Here is a 10,087-nt window from a genome sequence, read left to right on the forward strand (position 1 = left end):
TAGGGGTTGAGCATGTGAGCTCAACAAATTGAGCCGACTTACCAAAACCGAAAAGAGGTCGGTCGGTCGGTTTTATTGCCCGTCGGTTCCATGTCGCTTATGAATTTCAGAACTGATGAGTTGGTTGGTCGGTGACCATAAACCAAGCAATACCAACTGAACATAAAAATTAGATAGCAAATTCAGGATTTAGAATACCTCCTCACTCTTCATGAATCCCTCTTGTCACCCCTGCTCTCACTCTCCCTTGTCGCACCACCCCCTCTCTGGCTCTCCCTCTCCCCCTGTTCGCTCTCTCCACCGACCGTCGGCGCCCCCTCCACCCTCTCTCCTGTCATGGTCACGCTGCCCTACCCCCTCCCCGCATTACAAAATCGAATGCACGCCACCACCCCTTCTTCTAACGCTATCGCCAGCCATCGGGAAAAAAAAAGAAGGATTGTCAGTTAAACCGACCCACCCACCAAACCATTCGGTCCATCGGTCGGCAGCTAGCAGCATAGGAAAACCATCGGTTTCCAAATCGGTGTGGGATTGGCTAAAAACCGACCCCGACCGACAGATGATCAACCCTAAAGCTTGTAAACAAATTATTCCGTGATTTCTCTAATAATTGTCTATATTAAGGAGTAAATTTAGGGCAAGACTTGAAATGTTGTGCAAACACGTAGAGCCTATGCAATCCACAAATAAGTAAGCGTCGAGCGCATCGAATTAGGGTTGAGCGCACCAGAAGGGAAGTGACAAGCGCACCGTAAGGATGTACAGAGATGGTTGGAGGACCTGGCGATAAAAACCTGGGAACGTGTCAAGCTACTGTCCTTGACGCCATCCCTTCTTATTAGAACAACTATCATTTAATGTAAAATATCATTAAATTTAATTGTTCTAGTATTTAATAATAATGAATTCTATTTTAAAAAATTTATTGATATTAATAAATAACAAATTAAAATTAAATATAAATTTATACTATTTTATAATAAAATTATATCAACTAATAAAAGTTGTATAAATTTTTTTGACAAGAAAAAAGTATTAGTAGTATAAATGAAAAAGAAATAATAAAAATATAAAACAATTAATTAAAAAAGTTATGGGCCATTAACAAATGATAAAAAAAAAGTAAAAGTAGTTTGTAATAAATGTGTGGGCCACGGAATAAGGAATGAAATGGGTTTATGAGGATGTAGGAGAAGAATAGGATTACGAGATAAGATTACGAAGTTTGAAGAGAGTCTCGCCATTTGATTCAATTTCTACAATTTGGTAGGTACATCATCAAAAGAATGACAAAATTCATTCTTCCCTCAATTCTCATTCATTTGAAGTAAACATGGCCTTAAGTTGACTCGGAGGAATTAATGTATTTAGTACTTTGGCTAGAAAGTATTTAAGTTTTTCTTTTTAATAGGGAAACATAACGCATACAAAAACTAGTCAAACGCTTTCTTCTGCCATTACACTAATAATTTTTATTGGTCCATCTTCTAACCACATTGCTTCCAAATATATGGATGATAGAATTCGAAATTACATCTTAAAGAAAGTAGAAATGTGTCAACGTGAATTTAGTTCAGCGACAATTATTATCTGTCTCTGATCAAAAGGTTACGAGTTCAATTTCTCCTACCCCACTCGTTGTAAAAAAGGGAAGTAGAAATGTGTTAATGACTCAAATTGGTAGAATCATTTAAGGTTGCTAAAAACTTTAGAATTTCTTATATAAAGCTAAAATAGGAGATTAAATGGTGATAAAGATAGAGATGTTTCTAAGTAGATAAATACAAAGACACAATGATAAAATATTACTAAAAAGAACTAAATATGTATATTTCTTAAAATTGAAAAAAAAAGAAAAAAAAAAGAGAAGTGAAAATTGTTCTATTTCTAAATTTGAATAAAAATATGTTCATTTTCTGCTCATAGGGTGAAAAGGGGTTAATGGAGAAAAATTAATTGATACCCTTGAACAAACTAGTTAAATTTAGGGTGCAATTGTGAAAGATTGTCATTTTATATAAAGCAACGACATTAATACACTTTTGGCCTTTAGAATAACAACAATAGTCATCGACTAAAATTTGAAATGCCAATAAAAATAGATGCAACGTCACAAACCGTACGGTGTGCTTACTGCCTCGAGCAAATTCTCCCAACATACACATTGATAAAAATAGTCCCACCATCATCTCACATATATTCTGAACACTTTCTGAATCCTTTCGACGACGTTAATTTACAGGGATAAACAAGCTAATGCAACATTCATTTAACTCTTTTTTATTTTTCTTTTGGAAAAGAAAACATAAAATAGTTGTATTCACACATGTACCCTCAATTAAACTTACGGTCATTAACAAAATGTAAGAGAAGATATAAATTAAGTAGTCATCTAAGCAAGTCTAGAATTTTAATCGATAAAATTATTAGTTTAGAGTTGTAATGGTGGAGACCCATCAAATTTCAAGGTTAAAAGAAATGCAAGCATATTTATCGTTGACATGTTTACTTTTTGAAAAATACTTAACTCACGGTAAAGATAAGTCTTGTCCTCAGTGCATTTAAAAATTGACCACTCATTAATTTTTATAAAAAAAAATATCTATTTTTGCATTTATGTTTCTTACTTGCCAAACATTTAATAGGGGTAATTTAATAGGGGTAAGGACAAGATTTCTTCCTACTATCAAGGAGTCGGAGTCAAGTATTTTTCTTACTTTTTTCGAAGTAAATTTCCAAAACTTTAGAATAAATTTTAAGTTCCCCAAAAACTAAGTTCAAAATTGCCATCCAAATAATGTATGCACTTGTGTTGACTAAAACTATGTGACATAATTGCCTATTTTAAAACAATAATTAATGCCATTACACCATATAATTATTTATATACAAAATTTCCTAATTAACAATATGGTAACAAATATTTTATTAATTCCATTATTTTATGAAAGGAAAAGTTGCCCAAATCAACATCCCCATCATTTTGTATCACAAAAACTTTATATTGTCATTGCACGGACCGAATACGGTACGGTGTAGGGTTAGGGTTTTAATATTTCCCTTTCTTTTCTTTTCTTTTAAATACAAAAATACGTGTGTGGTAGGGATTCAAACTCACGATGTTTTGATCAGAAATAAATGTCCTAATTCATTGATCTAAGTTTAGATCGGGTTAATTTTTCTATTCTTTCATATTCAAATACATTAATTTATGTGAACTAAAAAAATACATTTATTTTTTTATAAGTTTGAACTTGCATAGTATAATTTTCTAAAGGTTTAAATCTCATTTAAGGCATGTTCGATAACGTTTATATTTTTTGTTTCTTGTTTTTAGTTTCATTGACAAACTTAAGTATTTGACAACTATTTATATCTATTTTTGTTTTCATTTTTTTGGAAATTATGTTCTCAAAATTGTATAGAAATTTTGAAAACAATCAAATAAAGTTTCTCATTTATCGTTTCCATCTCGAAAATTTTTCAAAACATAAATAAAAGTCGTTCTTCTCTAATAAAATGCATAATAAATATTAAAAATTAATAATTACATACAAAAATAATTTTTATATAAAAATTTTACTTTAAATTTAAAGTTGAATGTTACCTTCTTTTTTCAATAAAAAATCATAATAAAGAATAAGAAATGATTAGCAAATGTAATTATGTTTTCTTAAAAATAAAAATAATAATAATAATAAATAAGAAACAAGAAAGAACAGAAAAAACTTACCATAATAGTTCAATGCACTAGCTCATCCACTATATTCTTCTTTGGCTTAGCCTAGAGGTTGAATCTTTAAGCATTATAAACTTACCATGATCCTTTGTGACAATATAGTACTGTCAGGGACGACAATAAAATCTTCCACGTCTCTATAATGGTACGTTATTGTTTATTATAGACTTAAGCTCTCATAATTTTGTTTTTATCTAAGAAGTAGGGGTTACTTACATAAGACACAGATATGACACGACACGAATATGATGACTTGTCATTTTATAAAAATTTAGAACACGAACACGAGAAGGACACGTTATTAAAATATACATTTTTTCAAGTATATATCATTTTGAAATTCAAAATCAATAAGTTTATGCATTATAGACTTAAAGAATAAATTTAATGTATTTTACTCTCAAAATTTATTATTTTGTCTTATATTATTATTTAGTATATTTTTTATTCTCTACTGAGTGTTTGATAGGTGTCGTAATAAGTGCCCACACATTTGTTGATACGTGTCCAATAAATATCGGAGTATCGGAGAGTCAAAGTGTTCGACACGTACACGATCTAAAGTGTCTGTATTTCTTCAATCAAAAAATTGTATTTGATTCCTATATCCCTTCTACTCCAAGTATCTACATAATTGTATAATATTATTCGCTTTGGAAATAACCCTCGCGACTTTGTTTTTGGTTTCACCAAAAAACTTATATTAATTGAGATAATCATCCTCATTTATAAACTCAACAATATAGGACAATCTTATTTGCATACTTTGCAACCTCAAGAAATTAGACCTAAAATGATTTACCGATGGTCAGACCAATTAGGTTCTCCTCAGAGTGAGGATGGGAGAAGTTTTTTCCCGTCTCCACGGGACTCTATATATATGGTAATAATAACTTTCATTTAATGAGTAAATAGGAACTTTCATATAATGAACTGTCTCATGCTACAAAAGTTAGCATAGTCATTTTTGACTCATGGCTACAAAAGTTGAATGGTCATTTTCACCCTTTGGACAAGGCAAGGGGGAAAATGAGTCTGGAACAAAAATGGATCTTGGTGGGCAACCCAATTTGTTCCCCACAAGCATTCAAAAAAGGAGATTGAGATAAATAAATTAATTAATTAAAAAAAAAAGTTGCCCTGGATCTGATATCATAAATACAAGTTACTAATTCATTTTGGCACTCCAAATTTCTGTTTATGAGCTTGATTGCATCCAAATAATCAGATTCAATTTGAACAAGAGCACCTTACTATAGGCATCCAACAAGGAGATCATCGTGGGTACGTACGAGGATGCCAATTTTCGTTCAAATTGCGTCGAGAATCACATGTCGCATCAGTGTTAATCTTTGCACATTTGACTAGAGAAGAGGCTGTCACACATTTGTACAAGGTAATTTTGCTTTCTCCTCCCTCTTTGCCATCTTTGTTCTTCTCAAATTCCTCGACATAATCCACAATCTAGAGTCATTTTGCATCTACTCTCGTAAAGTCTTTTTTTAAAATAAGCCAAATTCTTGTCATTCTAGATTGCCTAATGTAATTCCATCTAATGAAATTTCATTTGATGTTATATTTTTCATCCACAAAAACTACGGATCAGAGAAGTTGTTGTTCATAATTATATCGACATCCACTTTTGACAGGACTCAATTCCATATCTGTTTTGGTTACATGCTCCGTAGTTTTCTCGTAAGATGAAATATTATATTGTTTTTATTTAATCGTTGGATTAAGATGAAATATTATATAGCTTTAATTACGTTATTTAAGAATTTTTTACTTAAATGGGGAGGTTTATTTTTTTTAATAAAAATTTAAAGGGGAGGATTTAATCATGTAAATGGAGATTTATCACTGAGATTTTAGAATTAAGCATTTAATGAGAAATTTCTTTTAAAAATTTTATTTAATTGAAAGATTATTTTTAAAAAATATAAATAATAAATTTTTCGTAAGAAACTCGATCCTCATGAATTTCTCACCTTATCTCTATGAAAATTCCTAGAGATTTTACAGGCATGGATAATTAAATAGGGGGCGGGGCCGGGGATGGAGACGGAGACGTGTGAAGCCTTCCCCATCCCCTCAACTCATAAACACCCTAAATTATTTCTGTATTGGGTTTTTCTTCTTCTTTTTCTATTTTTATTTTTATTCTTTTACGTATTGTAAAATATAATTGACTGTTATATTTGTCAAACCTGACTATAATGAATTTAAATACATAAGTGAAATTTAGAATCTAAACATGAAAATACTTGGACATAAATATTAAATAGTGAAATGGATAAAAGAAGAAAAAAAAGTTAAATTATAAGCCTGTTATCTCAATTTTGAGATTATTTTTAAAAGATTTCTAGACTTTAAAAAGTATAAGTCTCTAAAACTTCTAATTTTGTATCTAATATTTCTTTAAACTTTATAAAATATAATAAGTTTTTGAGTTTTAATTGTATATTCAATAAGTCCATGAATTAAAAGAAAAAAAATCTAATAAATTCTTAAACTCTCCCTTTCATGTTTAATAAGTTTTTAAACTTTAAAAATGTCTTATATATCTATCAGACGCATAATTAATATTAAATTCATAGACTTATTTTTTATACAAAATTCATGATGTAAATATTTATTCGATAAATTTTCAGATCGCTTAACATCCCAACAAAACTAAAAATAATAGATCCATAATAAACTTGTTAGGTTATAATAAGCCAATCCAATAAAATCCACGAAGATTCCCTAAAAAGTAGATATCAAAATTTCACATGAAGTAGTACAACATTTAAATCTTATTATAAAAAAAAGGAAAAGGAAAATCAAAAGGTCCAATATAAATAGAATAAGCGCACACACTCCTTAAGAAAGAAAGGGTAGTATGGACAAATCCCTTTCTTATTAAATTATTATTATTTCTTTCCAATATAATATTCTCCCATTGGGTAAAATTAAAAAAGAAAAAAGAAAAAGGAAAAATCGACGAGTTGGGGCAATAAATCGTTAGGTGGCGAAAACATCGGATTGAGGAATAAGGAAACCGAGTTGAGCACGTGCGGAAAGCCACGTGGCAGGCTTTGAGCAGTCTGACAGCCCATAGGTGTGGTACCACCGCCTCAGGCTGTACCATCATAGTAAATGCGTGACGGGTCTCACAATTCGCACGTTTTAAGTTACCGGCTCCCACCGGTCACCGCCACCGGATCTATCGGTAACTCTTCCGATTAATTCATAAACATGCTTAAATTCGTAATAATACGACGCCCAAAATCCACTGCAACACTCCTCTCTCTTTTCCTTTCTCTGTTGTTCGCTTTATTTTGCTGCAGTTGAATTTTTTTTTCCTTTTTCTTCTCCTTATTTTTGGGTCTTGTTTTGGTTGGATTTGAGGTCGTTTTTGTCTGAATTTTGCGTTTCTGTCGGGATTTTGGTCTGAAATGGAGAGGGATTTCTTGGGTTTGAGCTCGAAGGAGCCGTTGGCTATGGTGAAGGAGGAAATTGACAACGATGGTGGCCAAGACTCTGGTAATTAATTTTCGAATTTGTTCGTGTAGTGTTTTAATTGGGTTTTCTTTTGTTCTTAATCCTCAGTTTATGGCTGGTTAAAATGAAGTTTTTTCTGGGATTTAGAGGGATTTTTCTCTGGTTTGTTATGCATCAAATCCACTTCCCCCCCCCCCCCCCCTTTTATGAATGCTTGCTATTGGGTTGTTTGTGATATGTTTAATAATTAATGTCTGCTGGGAATTTTTATAAGGAACATCCAGATTTCTTTTTTTTTTTTTTTTGTGCTGTTTTTCCTTGTTTTTAGGGGAAAATTCTCCAATTCTTTTCTTGTTTTTGGAGTGTTCTAGTTTGGCAATTTTGATTGATCTGTTCATGATGGGGTGTTTTTATAGGGTCCACAAAAGGGTCTGGTGTTCCATGGTCCTCCAACAAGGCCTCTGCCCTGCCCCATCTGATGCCTTTCAAGATTTCTTCAGAGGACAAGACTTCAAAGCTTGCTTCTGATCCAATTTTGCCTACTTCCGATTCGTTTGATCCAAAGCGAAGAGCAGCCGAAATCCAGGTTTGATATGTCTTGATGAGCTACATAATCTAAAGCTTATGAGATGTATAAACTAAACATAGGTGACTCGAAACTCCGAACTATCCTAGATTTCTCGTCTCTAGGCTTCGTTAACGTGATTCATTAAAACCGTGAGGCAAAGCGTCTCGCTATTGCTTTTAAAGAGGATAAACAAATGTCTTTGGATTAACTATAATGTATGGCTTGGTTTGGTTTGGGGCTGATATGGTTGCATCTGCGACTTTTTTCGATTCTAGAAAACATTCAATCACGATAGGCAAGGTGGCACTCATTTTTCCCTGGCAGCTTACCCTATGCAGCCCGATTTGTATTCCATTCATCGTCCTCATGAGGCGAAACTATTTTCAGTTCCAAATCAAGGTATACCTGTTTCAATTGGCAATGCATCCTTGAAGAACCCTTTTGCTCTTCCTGGTCAGATGGCTGGTTCTATCCTCAAACAACCACTTGGGGGAGTTCCCGTTTCGAGTTCCCCTAATTCGTTTTTCCCGCCGTTTGGTTCCATTGTTGGGCTCACCGAACCATGGTAATACTTCTGATTTGTACTTTTAACCTCTTTTCTCCACCATAATAACCACTTGACATACCCATTTTGAATCTCTTTTCATCTTTTGCAGGAATAGTTTGAAAGGTGGATCTCCAGCTCAATTGACCATTTTTTACGGTGGTACCGTAAACGTCTACGATGACATTACCCCTGAAAAGGTAGTTATTACCCCCTCAGGCGAAAACGAGAGAGAGAAAACCTCAGTCGTATAACTTTGCCTCTTTTGAAGTAACATTGTAGAGTAAAAAGACCTGAAATTGGCACTCTTTTGCAGGCCCAGGCCATAATGTTCTTGGCTGGAGCTGGGTCTGCCATATCCAACATGGCACATCCGAAAGGTCAAGCTCATGGAATGGGTGCAAAAATGGCAGCAACTGATGCTGCTCCTTTGAACCAACCCGGAAGCGCGTTACCTTGCCCTGCTCTCTCTAGCCCCTTGTCTGTTTCTTCTCACACGGGTGCCCAGTCCGGGAGTGGGTCGAGTTGCACTGACGATTTGAGAGTAGCTAAACCCAATGGAGTTCCCACCACTCCTATGAGCAAAGCAGAGCCTCCAAGAATAGTCAGTGCAGTCGAACCTGTAGCTGCTACTGCTATGATGCCTTCTGGTACAACATACTCCTTCGAGGACCCTCATATTTTCTCTTTTTCTCATAATTGTGATATTTCCGTTGTGTACGGTTCTCTGGCATTCGTTTGCGTATGTTGACTATTGATTAGGTTTACAGTTCAAAATTACACTGCCTGTAACGCAGAATGTTCTATGTTTTAGGAATAAGCATTCTAATAGTTCCTTGAGTTGGAGCTTATACTTCATTTCCATTCTTCTCTACAGCAGTTCCACAGGCTCGCAAAGCATCGTTAGCTCGGTTTTTAGAGAAGCGCAAGGAACGGTAAGTCGTCTTATGAAGAAAATATGGATCCAACTCCAACCCTTGATTCTATTATCCAATATTGTTTAACTGATCTGCATTTTTATGGACATATAGGGCTATGAACTCTGCTCCATACAATCTTGCCAAGAAATATCCAGACTGTGCTGCGACCGAATCAAACGGTGCAAATTTCTCGAGCCCCGTCACCGGAAATAGCGCAAATGTGGCAAGCTAAAGAGCAGCAATTCCATGTATGATGCAAAACTTAGAGAATGATGAAGATTTTATAATGATTTAAGCTAAGCTACTGATTCTTATCTTATGGTGTATTATTATCATCTGAAGAACAACTCTGCCCTGTAAGTGTTTTGACTGTTGATGTTCAAAAAAAGGTTCCACGTCCTAAATAATATTTCCTTATACGTAGTTGTTCTAGAGCTGTCAATTAATATGTTCAAACTTTGTTGGATCATTGCTTCCAACACTATTATGTAGTTCTTAATGTATAATTTGTTACTTTTGTAACTATTTCATCTCTCTTCCTCTCCTGTCGAAAAATTGATTACATAGTCGATGATTGATTGACTTCGATATTATCGCCGATTGACATGTGGTATCCCTCTAGTATCTCAAGTATTTCTACAATGGTATGGTATCGTTCATTTTGGACATGTCTCACAGTTTTATTTTTGGTTTCATCCAAAATGTCTCATTTCAATAGAGATAATTGTCTTAATCACTCCGTTCCTAGTCAATATGAAACTTTGTTTGCACCCTCCTTACAAATCTAACATGTTCAACCATTGTTATCGTTGGTTTTTCTTAGATTGGTC

At 33.8% G+C, this 10,087-nt stretch overlaps 1 protein-coding gene across 1 annotated transcript; it reads left to right on the forward strand.

Annotated features, from left to right (window-relative positions):
- Positions 1 to 6,993: 6,993 nt before the first annotated feature.
- LOC111021350 (protein TIFY 6B) lies at positions 6,994 to 9,782 on the forward strand. Its single transcript, XM_088117831.1, has 7 exons — positions 6,994 to 7,267; positions 7,642 to 7,811; positions 8,069 to 8,358; positions 8,450 to 8,537; positions 8,654 to 8,987; positions 9,215 to 9,272; positions 9,369 to 9,782. Exons 1-7 carry the CDS (start codon positions 7,180 to 7,182, stop codon positions 9,487 to 9,489), a joined length of 1,149 nt encoding a protein of 382 aa, XP_087973957.1. The 5' UTR covers positions 6,994 to 7,179; the 3' UTR covers positions 9,490 to 9,782.
- The last annotated feature ends 305 nt before the right edge of the window (positions 9,783 to 10,087 follow it).

The sequence above is a fragment of the Momordica charantia genome (genome assembly GCF_013281855.1).
Source record: "Momordica charantia cultivar OHB3-1 chromosome 9 unlocalized genomic scaffold, Mcharantia_2.0 BLBB01000009.1, whole genome shotgun sequence".
Classification (NCBI taxonomy): domain Eukaryota; kingdom Viridiplantae; phylum Streptophyta; class Magnoliopsida; order Cucurbitales; family Cucurbitaceae; genus Momordica; species Momordica charantia.